At 56.8% G+C, this 17,461-nt stretch overlaps 1 protein-coding gene across 1 annotated transcript; it reads left to right on the plus strand.

The window, feature by feature from the left end:
* The first annotated feature begins 15 nt into the window (after window positions 1–15).
* On the plus strand, window positions 16–17,271 carry ARMC5 (armadillo repeat containing 5). Its single transcript, XM_085593506.1, has 8 exons — window positions 16–453; window positions 2,045–2,155; window positions 3,303–6,879; window positions 8,267–8,766; window positions 10,057–10,189; window positions 12,727–12,883; window positions 13,369–13,500; window positions 14,761–17,271. The coding sequence occupies exons 1-8, from the start codon at window positions 177–179 to the stop codon at window positions 15,640–15,642; spliced, it is 5,769 nt and encodes a 1,922-aa protein (XP_085449632.1). The 5' UTR covers window positions 16–176; the 3' UTR covers window positions 15,643–17,271.
* Window positions 17,272–17,461: the final 190 nt, after the last annotated feature.

The following is a 17,461-nucleotide window of genomic DNA, read 5'->3' on the forward strand; positions in this document are numbered from 1 at the left end:
GCTCCGCGTCCCTCCCCCTCTCCCTTCCCCCGCTCTCTCTGTGCCCCCTCCCGCCGTTCCCCCCTCCCCGCTCTCCCCTCCCCGCCCGTTCCGCCCCTCGCCGTTCCCCTCCGCCCCCCTCCGCACTTTCCATTTTTTCTTTCCCGCACTTTTCCCGGTTTTCCCCCCCGCGCGCCATGTCGGAGTCGCTGGGCTGGTGCGTGGAGGCCGTGCGGGCCGCGGCCGAGCCGTCGCTGTCGCGGGCGCTGGCGGCGCTGCGCGGGCGGCACACGCGGCGGGCCGCGGGCCCCGCGCGGTTCCGGGAGCGCGGCGGGCTCGGGCCGCTGCTGGAGCTGGTGGCGCCCGAGCGGCCGCGCAGGGTGCTGGAGCTGGCGCTGAGCGTGCTCGGCAACTGCTGCACCGAGCCCGGCTGCCGGCGAGAGGCGCGGGGACTCGGCGGGGTGCCGCGGCTCGGTGAGCGCGGGGAGGGGAAAGTGAGGGGAAAGGGAGATGGGAGGGGAAAGGGGAAAGGTGAGGGGAAAGTGAGGGGAAAAGGGGAGATGGGAGGGGAAAATGGGAGATGTGAGGGGAAATGTGATGGGAAAGGGAGATGGGAGGGGAAATGGGAAAGGTGAGGGGAAATGTGAGGGGAAAGGGGAGATGGGAGGGGGAAAGGGAAATGTGGGGGAGAAGGGGGAAATGTGAGGGGAAAATGTGAGGGGGGAAAGGGGAAATGTGAGGGGGAATAGGAGATGAGAGGGGAAAATGGGAGATGGGAGGGGAAAGGGGAGATGTGAGGGGGAAAGGGGAGATGGGAGGGGAAAATGTGAGGGGAAAAAGTGAGGGGGAAAGGGGAAATGTGAGGGGAAAATGGGAGGGGAAAGGGGAAAAGTGAGGGGGAAATGGGAGATGTGAGGGGAAAATGTGAGGGGGAAAGGGGAAAGGTGGGGGGGGAAGTGAGGGGGAAATGGGAGATGTGAGGGGAAAGGGGAAATGTGAGGGGAAAAAGTGAGGGGGAAATGGGAGATGGGAGGGGAAAATGTGACGGGAAAGGGGAGATGTGAGGGGAAATGTGAGGGGAAAGGGGAGATGGGAGGGGAAAATGTGAGGGGAAAGGGGAGATGGGAGGGGAAAATGTGAGGGGAAAGGGGAGATGGGAGGGGAAAGGGGAAATGTGAGGGGGAAAGGGGAAATGTGAGGGGAAAATGTGAGGGGGAAAGGGGAGATGTGAGGGGAAATGTGAGGGGAAATGGGAGATGTGAGGGGAAATGGGAAAGGTGAGGGGAAAGGGGAAATGTGACTGGGAAATGTGAGGGGGAAAGGGGAAATGTGAGGGGAAATGGGAGATGTGAGGGGAAAATGTGAGGGGAAAATGGGAGATGTGAGGGGAAAGGGGAAATGTGAGGGGGAAAGTGGGAAAGGTGAGGGGAAATGTGAGGGGGAAATGTGAAGGGGAAAGGTGGGGGGGAAGTGAGGGGGAAAGTGAGAAATGTGAGGGGGAAAGGGGAAAGGTGGGGGGAAAAGTGGGAAATGTGAAGGGGGAAGAGGGAAATGTGAGGGGAAAAGGGAAATGTGGGGGAGAAGGGGGAAATGTGAGAGGGAATGTGAGGGGAAAATTGGGAAATGTGACTGGGAAATGTGAGGGGGAAAGTGGTAAATGTGAGGGGAAACATGAGGGGAAAGGGTGAAATGTGAGGGGAGAAGTGGTAAATGTGAGGGGGAAAGGGGGAAATGTGAGAGAGAATGTGCTAAATGTGAGGGGAAAAGTGTCCAGAATGAGGTAAAAAGGGTCAGGAATGAGAAAAATCACGTCGGGAATGAGGGAAAAATGCTTTTTGTGAGGGGAAAAGTGCCGAGAATGTAGGGAAAAGGGTCAGAAATGAAGAGAAAATACCAGGAATGAGGGAAAAGTGGGAAAACCGCTGTTTGTGAGGGGGAAAGTGCTGAGAATGAGGGGAAAAGTGGCGGGAATGTGGAAAAAATATCAGGAATGAGGGAAAAGGGCTGGGAATGAGGGGAAATGTTGGGAATGTGGGCAATGGTGGGGACTGAGCCCTGTCGGCAGTGTCCATCCTGGCGCTGAGCGCTGCCCCCGAGAGCGTCCGGAACCGCGCCGCTCGGACTTTGGCCAACCTGGCCCTGGAGCCGGACGGAGCCCGCGACGTGCTGGACGCCGGTGAGGGAATTCTGGGGAAAAATGTGGGGATTTGGGAAATTTTGGGGGAAAAATTGGGGATTTTTGGCGGGATTTTGGGGGAAAATTTGAGGGATTTTGGGAAATAATTGGGAAAATAATTGGGGGAAATTGGGGTATTTGGGGAGATTGTGGGTGAAATTTGCGAAATTCTGGGATTTTGGGGAATTTCAGGGGGAATTTGGGGATTTTTTGGGGAAAGTTCAGGGATTTTGGGGATTTCGGAGGAAATTTGGGGGTGATTTGAGGGAAATTTTAGAGAAATTAGGGGGTGATTTGGGGGAAATTTGGAGCTGATTTGAGGAAAATATTAGAGAAATTTGGGGGTGATTTAGGGGAAATTAGGGAGAATTTGGGGTTGATTTGAGGGAAATTTGGGGTGATGTGAGGAAAATTTTAAGAGAAATTCGGGAGAAATTTGGGAGTGATTTGAGGAAAATTGTAGAGAAATTTAGGGGTGATTTGGAGGAAATTTGAGGTGATGTGAGGAAAATTTTAGAGACATTTGTTGGTGATTTGAGGAAAATTTTAGAGACATTTGTTGGTGATTTGAGGAAAATTTTAGAGACATTTGGTGATGATTTGAGGAAAACTTTAGAGAAATTTGGGGGTGATTTGAGGAAAATTTTAGAGACATTTGGTGATGATTTGAGAAAAGTTTCAGAGAAATTTGGGAGCGATTTGAAGAAAATTTTAGAGACATTTGGTGGTGATTTGAGGAAAATTTTAGAGAAATTTGGGGGTGATTTGAGGAAAAATTTAGAGACATTTGGTGGTGATTTGAGAAAAATTTTAGAGATATTTGGTGGTGATCTGAGGAAAAATTTAGAGACATTTGGGAGTGATTTGTGAAAATTTCAGACACATTTGGTGATCATTTGAGAAAAATTTTAGAGAAATTCGGTGATGATTTGAGGAAAATTTTAGAGAAATTTTGGGGTGATTTAAGGAAAATTTTAGAGAAATTTTAGTAACATTTGGATGAATTTGAGAGCAAACTTGAATAAAATTCCCATGGGATCTGCGGGCGATTTGCCACGATTTCATGGCGATTCGAGCCCAACTTTTTCCCGTTTCCCCCCCAAAAAAACAAACAAAAACCCCCGTTAACCCCCGATTAACCCCTCAGGCGCCGCGCCGCTGCTGATCTCGCTCACCTCCACCTGCAGCACCCCGGGGTGCCTGACCAGCGCCGCCCGCGCCCTGCGCATCCTCGGCAGCCCCCAAACCGCCGCCAGCGGCCCCGAAACGGCGCCGGGTGAGTCCCCGCTGCCCGGCCCTGCCCGCGCCCGGGCGGCCGCGGCGCTGGCCGGGCGCTTGGCCGCGCTGCCGCCCGGCCACCCGGCCGGCCCGGCGCTGGCGCGGGCGCTGCGGGCGCTGCTGGCCGCGCCGTGCCCGGCCGCCGTGGCCGAGGCCGCCGCGCCCGCGCTGGCCGCGCTGGCCGCGCTGGCCGCCCGGCCGGCGCTGGACGCCCGCGGGTGGGCGCTGGCCGCGCTGGCCGCGCTGGGCACCCGCGGGTGGCTGCGGCCCGCCCTGGGAGCCGCCGGCGCCGTGGAGGCGGCCGTGGCCGCCGTGAGGAGGGGGCTCCGGGCGGCCGGCGGCGGCCCCGGGGAATTCGGGGAGGGGGCGGGCGGGGGTGGGGGGCTGGAGGTGGAGGGGGGGGATGAGGGTGGGGGTGGGCTGGAATTGGGGGAGGGGGCGGAATTGGGTGAGGGGCCCGAATTGGGTGAGGGGCCTGAATTTGAGAGTGGTCCTAAATTGGGTGGGGGTCCTGAATTGGGTGAGGGGCTCAAATATCTGAGTGGTCCTAAATTGGGTGGGGGTTCTAAATTGGGTGGGGGTCCTGAATTGAGTGAGGGGCCCGAATTGGGTGAGGGGCCTGAATATCTGAGTGGTCCTAAATTGGGTGGGGGTCCTGAATTGGGTGAGGGGCCCGAATTGGGTGAGGGGCCCGAATATCTGAGTGGTCCTAAATTGGGTGGGGGTCCTGAATTGGGTGAGGGGCCCGAATTGGGTGAGGGGCTCGAATGGGGTGAGGGGCCCGAATTGGGTGAGGGGCCTGAATATCTGAGTGGTCCTAAATTGGGTGGGGGTCCTGAATTGGGTGAGGGACCCGAATTGGGTGAGGGGCCCGAATATCTGAGTGGTCCTAAATTGGGTGGGGGTTCTAAATTGGGTGGGGGGCCTGAATTTGAGAGTGGTCCTAAATTGGGTGGGGGTCCCGAATTGGGTGAGGGGCCTGAATTTGAGAGTGGTCCTAAATTGGGTGGGGGTTCTAAATTGGGTGGGGGTCCTGAATTGGGTGAGGGGCCCGAATTGGGTGAGGGACCCAAATATGCGAGTGGTCCTAAATTGGGTGGGGGTTCTAAATTGGGTCAGGGTCCTAAATTTGGGGGTGGTTCTAAATTGGGTGGGAGCTCTAAATTGGGTGAGGGTCCCAAATTTGGGGGTGGTCTTAAATTGCATGGAGGCTCTAAATTGGGTGAGGGGCCTGAATTGGGTGAGGGGCCCAAATATGCGAGTTGTTCTAAATTGGGTGGGGGTTCTAAATTTGGGGGCGATCCTAAATTGGGTGGGGGTCCCGAATTTGCAAGTGGTTCTAAATTGGGTGGGGGTCCCGAATTTGGGGGTGATTCTAAATTGAGTGGGGGTCCTGAAGTTAAGGGTCCCAAATTGGGTGAGGGATTTGCAATTAAAGGTGGGGGTCCCCAAGTTAATTGTGGGGGTCCCAAATTGGTTGGGGGTTGCCCCCAAACCCCCCAATTTGGGGGGGGTGGTCCCCAAATGAACGGGGGTCCCCACTTGAATGGGGGGCCCAAATTTGGGTCTGGGGGTCCCCAGTTCTGCTCTCGGGCTGGGTCCAGGGGTCCCCAGTTGGGTGCCAATCCCAAATTTGGGTCTGGGGGTCCCAAATCTGGGTCCAGGAGTCCCAAATTTGGGTCTGGGGGTTCTGAATTGGGTCACAACCCCAAATTCGGGGGTCCCAACCCCAAATTCAGCTCTGGGGGTGCCCAGTTTGAGTCTGGGGGTCCCAAATTAGGTGAAAATCCCAAATTTGAGTCTGGGGGTTCCAAACCCAGGACCAAGCGCCCCAAAATCGACTCTGGAGGTCCCAAAATCCCATCCAAGAGCCCCAAATTTGAGTCTGGGGGTCCCCAAATTGAGTCTGGGGGTCCCGAAATCCCCTCCCAGAGCCCCAAAATCTCCTCTGGGGCTCCCATATTTGAGTCTGGGGGTCCCCAAATTGAGTCTGGGGGTCCCAAAATCCCCTCCAAACCTGCCAAAATCCCCTCTGTGCCCCCCAAATTCTCCTCCAGGAAATCCCAAATTGAGTCTGGGGCTCCCAAAATCCCCTCTGGGGCATCCCAATTCCCCTCTGAGACCCCCAAAACCCCCTCTGTGCCCCCCAAACTCCCCTCCAGGGGTGCCCAATTTGAGTCTGGGGGTCCCAAAATCCCCTCCGAGACCCCCAAAACCCCTTCCAAACCCCCCAAAATTCCCTCCAGGGGTCCCCAAGTTGCCTCCAGGGGCTCCCAAATTCAGTCTGGGGTCTCCCAGTTCGAGTCTGAGACCCCCAAAACCCTCTCTGCTCTCCCCAGACTCCCCTCTGGGGGATCCCAAATTGAGTCTGGGGGTGCCCAATTCTCCTCGGGGGCTCCCAAAATCCCCTCGAAACCCCCCAAAACCCCCTCGAAACCCCCCAAACCCCCCTCCAGGATTCCCCAAATTGAGTCGGGGGTCTCCCAGTTCGACTCGGGGTGCTCCCGGTTCGAGTCCGAGACCCCCGAAACCTCCTTCAAACCCCCCAAAACCCGCCCTGCGCCCCCCAAAACCCGCCCTGCTCCCCCCAACCCCCCCTCCGCGGCCCCCCGAATTGAGTCGGGGGTCTCCCAGCTCGACTCGGGGTGCTCCCAGTTCGAGTCTGAGACCCCCAAAACCCCCTTCAAACCCCCCAAACCCTCCTCTGTACTCCCCAAAACCCGCCCTGCTCCCCCCAAACCCCCCTCCAGGGTTCCCCAAATTGAGTCGGGGGTCTCCCAGTTCGACTCGGGGTGCTCCCGGTTCGAGTCCGAGACCCCCGAAACCTCCTTCAAACCCCCCAAAACCCGCCCTGCGCCCCCCAAAACCCCCTCGAAACCCCCCAAACCCCCCTCCAGGGGTCCCCAAATTGAGTCGGGGGTCTCCCAGCTCGACTCGGGGTGCTCCCAGTTCGAGTCTGCGCCCCCCAAAACCCGCCCTGCGCCCCCCAAAACCCCCCCTGCGTCCCTCAAACCCCCCTCCGCTCCCCCCAACCCCCCCTCCGCGGCCCCCCGAATTGAGTCGGGGGTCTCGCAGCTGGACTCGGCCGTGCGGGCGCTGTGCCTGCTGTGCCGCGAGGCGGTGAACCGGGCGCGGGTGCGGCGCGCCGGGGGCCTGGCGGCGCTGCTGGCCGTGCTGCGGGAGCCGCGGGCGCGGCGCTGGCACCGCGCCGTGCTGCTGGCGCTCGCCGCCTTCGCCTGGGACCCGCCGGCGCTGCGCGCCATGGACGGCGCCGGGCTGGTGCCGCTGCTGGCCCGCCGCCTGCCCCGAGCCCCCCGCGGGCTGCCCGGGGACCACCAGGAGGAGGAGGAGGAGGAGCAGGAGGAAGAGGAGGCCAAGTCGGCGGATCTGCCCCGGGAGCTGGGCGCGCCCGGGGAGGCGGCAGCGGGGAGCTGGAGGGGGCTCAGGTGAGTGGGGAGGGGGATTTTGGGGGATTTTAGGGGATTTGAGGGGGGTTTGGGATATTGGGGAGGGGGATTTGAGTGATTTGGGATATTGGGGAGGGGGATTTGGGGGGGATTTTGGGCTGGGCACGCCCAGGGAGGCGGCAGCGGGGAGCTGGAGGGGGCTCAGGTGAGTGGGGAGGGGGATTTGGGAGGTTTGGGATATTGGGGAGGGGGATTTGGGGGGGATTTGGGGCTGGGCGCGCCCGGGGAGGCGGCGGCAGGGAGCTGGAGGGGGCTGAGGTGAGTGGGGAGGGGGATTTGGGGGGGTTGAGGGGGGTTTGGGATATTGGGAGGGGGATTTGGGGGGGATTTTGGGGGGATTTGGGGCTGGGCACGCCCGGGAAAGTGGCGGCGGGGAGCTGGAGGGGGCTGAGGTGAGTGGGGAGGGGGATTTGGGGGGGTTGAGGGGGGTTTGGGATATTGGGGAGGGGGATTTGAGGGGGTTTTGGGGGGGATTTGGGGCTCGGGACTCTTGGGGAGGCGGCGGCGGGGAGCTGGAGGGGGCTCAGGTGAGTGGGGAGGGGGATTTGAGTGATTTGGGATATTGGGGAGGGGGATTTCAGGAGATTTTGGGGGGGATTTGGGGCTGGGCACGCCCGGGGAGGCGGCGGCGGGGAGCTGGAGGGGGCTCAGGTGAGTGGGGAGGGGGATTTGGGGGGGTTGAGGGGGGTTTGGGATGTTGGGGAGGGGGATTTGAGTGATTTGGGATATTGGGGAGGGGGAGTTGGGGGGATTTGGGGAGTTTGAGGGGGATTTGAGGGGGTTTGGGATGTTGGGGAGGGGGATTTGGGGGGAATTTGGGGGTTTGAGGGGGTTTGGGGGGTTTGGGATATTGGGGAGGGGGATTCTGGGGCATTTTGGAGGGTTTGGGATATTGGGGAGGGGGGTTATTTAATATATTTTTTGGGTCATTTAACAGAATTTTTAATGGTTGTTTAAAGGGATTTTTTGGGGTTATTTAAAGGGAATTTTTGGGGTTATTTAAGGGATTTTTTGGGGTTATTTAAAGGGAATTTTTGGGGTTATTAAGGGATTTTTTGGGGTTATTTAAAGGGAATTTTTGGGGTTATTTAAAGGGAATTTTTGGGGTTATTTAAGGGATTTTTTGGGGTTATTTAAAGGGAATTTTTGGGGTTATTTAAGGGATTTTTTGGGGTTATTTAAAGGGAATTTTTGGGGTTATTTAAGGGATTTTTTGGGGTTATTTAAGGGATTTTTTGGGGTTATTTAAAGGGAATTTTTGGGGTTATTTAAGGGATTTTTTGGGTTGATTTCAACGTATTTTGGGCTTTTTTAATACATTTTAAATCTGATTTTTTTGTCTGCTCTCTCCCCTCCCCCTCCCCAGCGCCTGGCTCTCCGCCACCTCCCCCACCACCCCTCCCCCCTCCCCTCCCCCACCTCCCCCCCTCCCCAAAAAAAAGCCCCGCCCCCCCCTGCCCCCCACCCTGGCCACCCTGGCCCTCCCCCAGATCCCCCCGACCCTTTTGGGGGACCCCAAACTCCCCGAGACCCCCGCCCTGCTCCTGCTGGAGCGCCTGGCCGAGCCCCCCTGCCCCTCCCCCTCCCTCCCCTCCCCCACCCTGGTCTCCGCCATCTTGGGGTACCTGACGGGGGCCCCCCGCCCCTCCCCCCGCGCCCCCCGCCTGCTGCAGCTTTTGGTGGAAAATCCCCAATTTTTGGGGCTCCTCCTGCGCGGCTTCGTCCCGTCCCTCATCCACTCCTGGCTGGTTTTGGGGGTCCCGCCCCAAAAGTGGCTGCGGGAGGTGGGGGAGGGGAGGGACCCCCGCCCCAAAAATCCCCAGCCGGGACCCCCCCAGGAGAGGAGGGAGAGGCTGAAGGAGCTGGGTGAGTTTTTGGAGGGAAAACTGGGGGGGAAATGGGGATTTTGGGGGAAAAAACGGGGATTTTGGGGGGCATTTGGGGGAAAAATGGGGATTTTGGGGGGGAAAAGGGGAATTTGGGGGGGAAAAATGGGGATTTTCGGGGAAAAAATGGGGATTTGGGGAGAAAAAATTGTGATTTTGGGGAGATTTGGGGGGAAAATGGGGATTTTGGGGGGATTTGGGGGGATTTTTGATGAAATTGAGGGGAAAAAGGGGGATTTTGGGGGAAAAAATGGAGATTTTTGGGGGGAAAATGGGGATTTTGGGGGAAAAACGGGAATTTGGGGGGAAAAATGGAGATTTGGGGGGAAAATGGGGATTTTGGGGGAAATTGGGGGATTTGGGGAGAAAAAATTGTGATTTTGGGGAGATTTGGGGGGAAAATGGGGATTTTGGGGGGATTTGGGGGGATTTTTGATGAAATTGAGGGGAAAAAGGGGCATTTTGGTGGAAAAAATGGAGATTTTTTTGGGGAAAATGGGGATTTTGGGGAGATTTGGGGGGAAAATGGGGATTTTGGGGGAAATTGGGGGATTTGGGGGATTTTGGAGGACATTGAGGGGGAAAATGGGGATTTCGGGGGAAAAATGGTGATTTTGGGGAGATTTTGAGGGAAAAAATGGGGATTTGGAGGGGAAAATGGGGATTTGGGGGCATTTTGGAGGAAATTGAGGGGGAAAAATGGGGATTTTGGGGGGAAAATGGGATTTTGGGGAGATTTGGGGGAAAAAATGGGGATTTGGGGGGGAAAATGGGGATTTGGGGGAAAAAATGGGGATTTAGGGGGAAAAAAAGAGATTTTGGGGAGATTTGGGGGGAAATTGGGGTTTTTTGGGGGGATTTGGGGGAACTCTGGGGAAAAATTGGGATTTTGGGGAGAAAATGGGGAATTTTGAAGGATTTGGGGGAAAATGGAGGGGTTTTGGGGGGGAATTTGGGTTTTTTTGTTGGGATTTTGGGGATTTGGGGGGGAAAAATGGGGATTTTGGGAAAAATGGAGAATTCTGCGGGAAAACAGGGGAGTTTGGGGGGATTTCAGGGGAATTGGGTGAAATTCTGGAGAGGATTTATGTGAAAATCCCATTTTTCGGTGCATCTTTCCCCCAAATTCCCCTGGATTTCCACCAATCCCAGGCGGATTTTTCGGATTCTCCGTTCAGGGGGGGTTTTGGGGTATCCCAAACTCCCCCTTGGGGGGTCCCGGGTGAATTTTTGACCCCCCAAAAATCTTTTTTTCTCCCCCCCGCCCCAGGCGAGGCCCTGCTGCGGAGTCTGGGGGCGACGGCGGCGGCGCCGTTCGGGGTGGGGGTCCTGACCCACGGGCTGAGGTGTGGGACCCCCCCCGCCCGCCTGGCCTGCGCCACCGCCCTGGTCCTGCTGGCCAGGTCAGAGACCCCCGAAACACCCCCAAACACACCCCAAAATATACCAGACATGCACCCTAAAAACCCCTCAAAATTACACCAAAATATCCCAAACTTACCTCAAAATATCCCAGAGATAACCCCTAGAAATACCCCAAAATATCCCAAAATATCCCAAAGATAACCCCTAAAAATACCCAAAAATACCCAAAAATACCCCAAAGATAACCCCTAAAAATACCCCGAAATACCCAAAAATATCCCAAAGATAACCCCTAAAATTACCCCAAAATTACCCCAAACACACCCCAAAATATCCCAAAGAAAACCCCTAAAAATACCCCAAAATACCCCAAAGATAACCCCTAAAATTACCCCAACATATCCCAAAGAAAACCCCTAAAAATACCCCAAAATCACCCCAAAATCCCCCAAAATTACCCCAAAATACCCCCAAACACACCCCAAAATACCCCAAACACACCCCAAAATACCCCCAACACACCCCAAAAAATCCCAAACCTATACCCCTAAAAACTCCTCAAAATTACCCCAAAATACCCCAAACACACCCCAAAAATCCCCGAAAATCATCCCAAAAATCCCCTGGAAAATCCTGCGAGATCCTCCCAAAATCCCCAAAAAATCCCCTGAAAAACCCCCAAAATCACCCCAAAAACTCCCTCCCCACCCCCATGTCGTGTCGTCATATCGCGACATGTCGCGACATATCGTGACGTCATATCGCGACGTGATATCACGATATATCGTGACGTCATACTGTGACGTATCGTGACGTCATATCGCGACGCGACGTCACGATATTTTGTGACGTCATATCGTGACGTATGGTGACGTCATATCGCGACATATTGTGACATCGTATTGCAATATATCGTGACATCATATCGCGATATATGGTGACATATGGTGACGTGTGGTGACGTCGTATCGCGACATATCGCGACGTCATATCGCGACACGTCGTGACTTATCGTGACGTCATATCGCGATATATTGTGATGTCATATCGCGGCATGTCGTGACGTCATATCACGATATAGCATGACGTATTGTGTCATATCGTGACGTCGTATTGTGACATATCGTGATGTCATATCGCGACATATCGTGACATCATATGGCGATATATCGTGACGTATGGTGTCATATGGTGACGTCATATTGCAATATATCGCAACGTCATATCGCGATATATCATGACGTCATATCGCGACATATCGTGACATCATATCGCGACATATTGTGACATCATATTGCGACGTATGGTGTCATATCATGACATCATATCGCGATATATCGTGACGTCATATCGCGATATATCGTGACGCCATATCGCGATTTATCGTGACATCATATGGCGATATATGGTGACATATCGTGACATATCATGACATCACATCGTGACATATCGTGATGTCATATCGCGATATATCGTGACGTCATATCGTGATATATTGTGACGTCATATCGTGATATATCGTGACGTATGGTGACGTATCGTGACATCATATCGCAATATATTGTGACGTCATATCGCGAGATGTGACATATGGTGTCATATCGTGACGTCACATTGTGACATATCACGATGTCACATTGTGACATATCGTGATGTCATGTCGTGACATATCGTGACGTCATATCGTGACATATCATGATGTCCTATCGTGATATATCATGATGTCATACCGTGTAATATCGTGACGTCATATCGCGACATATCGCGATGTCATATCGCGATATATCGTGATGTCATGTTGTGTCATATCGTGACGTCATGTCGCGATATATCGTAACATCACATCGCGATATGGCGTGACATACTGTGTCATATCGTGACGTCATATCGCGACATATCGTGATGTCATATTGCGACGTGTTGTGACGTCATATCGCGATATATCGTGACGTCATATAGCGATATGTCATGACGTCATATCGCGACATATCGTGACATATGGTGACATATCGTGACGTCATATCGCGATATATCGTGACGTCATATCGCGACATATCGCGACATATTGTGACATCATATCGCGATATATCGTGATGTCATATCGCGACACACCATGACGTCATGTCGCGATATATCGCGACATGTCATGTAATTATCGTGACGTCATATCGCGATATATCGTGACGTCATATCGCGATATATCGTGACGTCATATCGCGACGTATCGTGACGTCATATTGCGATATATCGTGACGTCATATCGCGACGTATCGTGACGTCATATCACGATATATCATGACGTCATAGCGTTATATATCGTGACATATGGTGACATACGGTGACGTCATATTGTGACATATCGTGATGTCATATCGCGATATATCGTGACATCATATCACGACATATGGCGACATGTCGTGACGTCATATCGCGACATGTTGTGACGTCATATCGCGATATCTCCCCCAGGCCGGGCTCGGCGCTGTGGCCACTGCTCGGGGGCGGGGGAGGGGCTCTATAGTGACGTCATATCGCGACATGTCGTGACGTCATATCGCGATATCTCCCGTGCCAGGCCGGGCTCGGCGCTGTGGCCGCTGCTCGGGGGCGGGGGAGGGGCGCTGCCGCTGCTGCTCGGCGCCGCCGCCCGGGGCGGGGGAGGGGCCGCCCCGCCCCCCTTCGCTCTCTACGCCGCCGCCGCCATCGGGGAGCTCCGGAGGCACCTGGGGCAGGTGAGCGACCGCGGCACACCTGGGGGGACAGCTGGGATACACCTGGGGGACAGCTGGGACACACCTGGGACATTGGGGACACACCTGGGACACACCTGGGACAGGTGAGCGACCGCGGCACACCTGGGGGACAGCTGGGATACACCTGGGACACACCTGGGACACACCTGGGACATTGGGGACACACCTGGGGCAGGTGAGCGACCGCGGCACACCTGGGGGACACCTGGGACACACCTGGGACACACCTGGGGACAGACAGGACACAGCTGGGGCAGGTGAGCGACCGCAGACACACCTGGGGGGACACACCTGGGGGGACACCTGGGGACATTGGGGACATCAGGGACACACCTGGGGACAGCTGGGACACACCTGGGACACACCTGGGGACACAGCTGGGACATCGGGGACACACCTGGGGACAGACCTAGGCACAGCTGGGACACAGCTGGGATCACACCTGGGACATTTTGGACTCGCAGGTGAACGGCCACGGGGACAGCAGTGACATCGACGGGAACCTGGGGGACACCTGGGGACAGCTGGACACATCTGGGGACACCAAAAATGGACCTGAGGACACCTGGGACCACCTGGACACACCTGGGGACACCTGGGACACCTCTGGGGACACCTGGGACGGACCTGGGGACATCGAGGACACACCTGGGGACATCCAAAATGGACCTGGGGACACCTGGGACACCTCTGGGGACACCTGGGACGGACCTGGGGACATCGAGGACACACCTGGGGACATCCAAAATGGACCTGGGGACACCTGGGACACCTCTGGGGACACCTGGGACGGACCTGGGGACATCGAGGACACACCTGGGGACATCCAAAATGGACCTGGGGACACCTGGGACGCACCTTGGGACACCAAAAATGGACCTGGGGACACCTGGGACACACCTGGGGACACCTGGGACACACCTGGGGACATCGAGGACACACCTGGGGACATCGAGGACACACCTGGGGACACCTGGGACACACCTGGGCCGCTCTCACCTGGCCCCAGGTGGCCCCAAATGTCCCCACCCCCCTGCAAACGTCGCCGAATGTCCCCAAAGGTGTCCAGTTCCCGTCCCCAGGTGTCCCCAGTGTCCCCAAACCCCCCCCAGGTGTCCCCAAATCCTCTCCAGGTGTCCCAAACCTCCAGTTCCTGTCCCCAGACGTCCCAAAAATGTCCCCAAATGTCCCCAAAGCCCCTCCAGGTGTCCCAAAGATGTCCCCAAACGTCCTCAAATTCCCTCCAGGTGTCCCCAAACCTCCCTGAGATTTCCCCAAATCCCCCCCAAAGATCCCCAAACTCCCCCCAAACCTTCCCAAACGTCCCTGAGATGTCCCCAAACCCCCTCCAGGTGTCCCCAAACCCTCCCCAAACCTCCCCAAATCCCCTCCAAATGTCCCCAAATCCCCTCCAGGTGTCCCCAAACCTCCCTGAGATTTCCCCAAATCCCCCCCAAACCTCCCCAAATCTCCCTGAGATGTCCCCAAATCCCCCTCAAATGTCCCCAAACCCCCCCCAAACCTCCCCAAATCCCCCCCAAACCTCCCCAAACCCCCCCCAAACCTCCCCAAATCCCCCCCAAACCTCCCCAAATCCCCCCCAAACCTCCCCAAATCCCCCCCAAACCTCCCCAAATCTCCCTGAGATGTCCCCAAATCCCCCCCAAATGTCCCCAAACCCCCCCCAAACCTCCCCAAATCCCCCCCAAACCTCCCCAAACCCCCTCCAGGTGTCCCCAAACCCCCTCCAGGTGTCCCCAAACCCTCCCCAAACCTCCCCAAATCCCCCCCAAACCTCCCCAAATCCCCCCCAAACCTCCCCAACCCCCCCGCAAATGTCCCCAAATCCCCCCCAAACCTCCCCAAACCTCCCTGAGATGTCCCTAAATCCCCCCCAAACCTCCCGAAATCCCCCCCAAACCTCCCCAGACCCCCCGGGCTCTCCCGGGCCGGGCTGCCGGTACCGCCGGAGCCCGCGGGACGTGTGGCTGGTGCCGGACTCGCCGCCGGCCGTGCCCGCCTGGCGCGCGGCGCTGTCCCGCGGCTCGCCGGCGCTGGCGGCGCTGCTGGGGGGTCCCTTCCTGGAGGGCGGCCGGGCGCGGGTGACGCTGCGCCGCTGCCCCCGCCGCCCGCTGCTGCTGCTGCTGCATTTCCTGCACGGCTGCCGGCCGGGCGGCTGCCCCGGGCTGCGGGCGGCGGCGCGGGCGGCGGGCGCGGCGCTGGCGCTGGCGCGGCGCTTTCTGGTGGAGCCCTTCGAGGAGTGGGTGGCGGCGGCGGTGCCGGGTGAGCCGGCGCGGCTGTGGCGGCTGGCCGAGCGCTGGGGCTGCGCGCCGCTGGCGCGGCGGGCGGCGCGGGGCGCGCTGGCGGCGGGCGCGGCGCCCGCCGTGGGCGCGGAGCTGGCGCGGCTGGCGCGGGCGGCGCGGCAGCCCGGCGAGCTGGCGCGGGCCCTGCTGGGGGAGATCTGCCCCGGCGCCGCCGCGGGGCTCGGGCTGGGCCGGGGGGCGGCCTGGGACCCCCTGCTGGGGCCCGGCGGCACCGGGAGCGACGGTGACGGCACCGGGAGCGAGGGTGACGGCACCGGGAGCGAGGGTGACGGCACGGGGGATGAGGGTGACGGCATGGGGGATGAGGGTGACGTCATGGAGGATGAGGGTGATGTCATGGAGGATGGGGATGGCGTCATGGAGGATGAGGGTGACATCATTGAGGCGGATGGCGTCGTGGAGGACGGGCGGTGACGTCATGGAGGATGGGGAATGCGTCATGGAGGATGGGGATGACGTCATGAGAATGGGTGGTGACGTCATGGAGGAGGTGGGTGACGTCATGGAGGCTGATGACATCGTGCAGGACGGGCAGTGACATCATGAGAATGGGTGGTGACGTCATGGAGGATGGGGATGACGTCATGGATGAGGAGAGTGACGTCATGGAGGAGGAGGGTGACGTCATGGAGGATGAGGGTGACGTCATGGAGGATGGGGATGGCGTCATGGAGGATGAGGGTGACATCACGGATGAGGAGGGTGACGTCATGGAGGATGGAGATGACGTCATTGAGGTGGAGGGTGACGTCATGGAGGCGGATGATGTCGTGCAGGATGGGCGGTGACGTCATGGAGGATGAGGGTGATGTCATGGAGGATGGGGATGATGTCACGGATGAGGAGGGTGACGTCACGGAGGAGGATGGCATCATGGAGGATGGGGATGACGTCATGAGAATGGCTGGTGACGTCATGGGAATGGAGGGTGATGACGTCATGGAGGAGGGAGGTGACGTCATGGAGGATGAGGGTGATGATGTCATGGGAACAGGAGGTGACGTCATTGAGGATGAGGGTGACGTCATGGGAACGAACGGTGACGTCATGGAGGGTGATGACGTCACTGAGCAGGGCGGTCACCTCATGTCAACGGGCAGTGACGTCATCAGAATGGGTGGTGATGTCACAGAGGGCAGTGACGTCATCGAAGAGGGTGGTGACGTCATCAGAACGGGCGGTGACGTCACCAGACTCAAAAGTGATTTTGGGGACCCAAAAATGACCTTGGGGACAATTTTGGGATCTTGGGGACACCAAAATGACCTTGAAGACCCCAAAAATGACCCTGGGGACACCAAAAATGATTTGGGGGACACCAAAAATGACCCTGGGGCCAATTTTGGGGACACCCGAGAGGATTTGGGGACCCCAAAAAGGACCCTGGGGACACCAAAAAAGACCTCGGGGACAATTTTTGGGATCTTGGAGACACCAAAAAAGACCTTGGGGACAATTTTGGGGACCCCAAAAGGAGCTTGGGGACAATTCTGGGACCTTGGGGTCACCAAAAATGATTTTGGGGACCCAAAAAAGAACCTTGAAGACCCCAAAAAAGACCCTGGGGACACAAAAAATGATTTTGGGGACAATTTTTGTGACCTTTGGGACGCCAAAAAGAACCCTGGGGACAATTTTGGGGACCCAAAAAGGACCTTGGGGACAATTTTGGGACCTTGGGGACACCTGGAGCAATTTGGGGACCCCAAAAGGACCTTGAAGACCCCAAAAAAAACCCCTGAGGACAATTTTGGGATTTTGAGGTCACCAAAAATGATTTTGGGGACCCAAAAAAGGACCTTGAAGACCCCAAAAAAGATTTTTGGGAACCCAAACGTGACCTGGAGGACCCCAAAAATGATTTTGGGGACAATTTTGGGACCTTGGGGACACCCCAGGTGACAATGACGTCATGGGGGATGCCCCCCCAGATTTGGGGACCTCGCTGGAATTTTCGGGACCTTCTGGAATTTTCTGGGACCTTCTGGAATTTTGGGGCGATTTCGGGCGGTTTTGGAGCGAATAAAGAAGTGGTGAAAGCGCCGGGTGTGGTTGAGATCCCAAAAATCCCCCCCAAAAAAATCCCAAATTCCCAAAAAATCCCAAAGCCCAACCCCAAAATTCCTGGAAAAAAAAAACAAAAAACCCCAACAAATCCTGACCTCAAATTCCCAAAAAAACCCCAAATTCCCCCAAAAAACTCCTCAAATCCCGAGCCTAAAATTACCCCAAA

The sequence above is a fragment of the Lonchura striata genome, chromosome 16 (genome assembly GCF_050655825.1).
Source record: "Lonchura striata isolate lonStrDom1 chromosome 16, ASM5065582v1, whole genome shotgun sequence".
NCBI classification, from domain to species: domain Eukaryota; kingdom Metazoa; phylum Chordata; class Aves; order Passeriformes; family Estrildidae; genus Lonchura; species Lonchura striata.

Excerpts from the sequence above, each read along its gene's own strand:
- ARMC5 (XM_085593506.1), top strand. The coding sequence starts at position 177 with ATGTCGGAGTCGCTGGGCTGGTGCGTGGAGGCCGTGCGGGCCGCGGCC. Across the intron at positions 2,156-3,302 it reads CCGCGACGTGCTGGACGCCG|GCGCCGCGCCGCTGCTGATC; the intron begins GTGAGGGAATTC and ends TTAACCCCTCAG. Across the intron at positions 13,501-14,760 it reads TGGACACACCTGGGGACACC|ACCTCCCCAAACCTCCCTGA; the intron begins TGGGACACCTCT and ends AATCCCCCCCAA.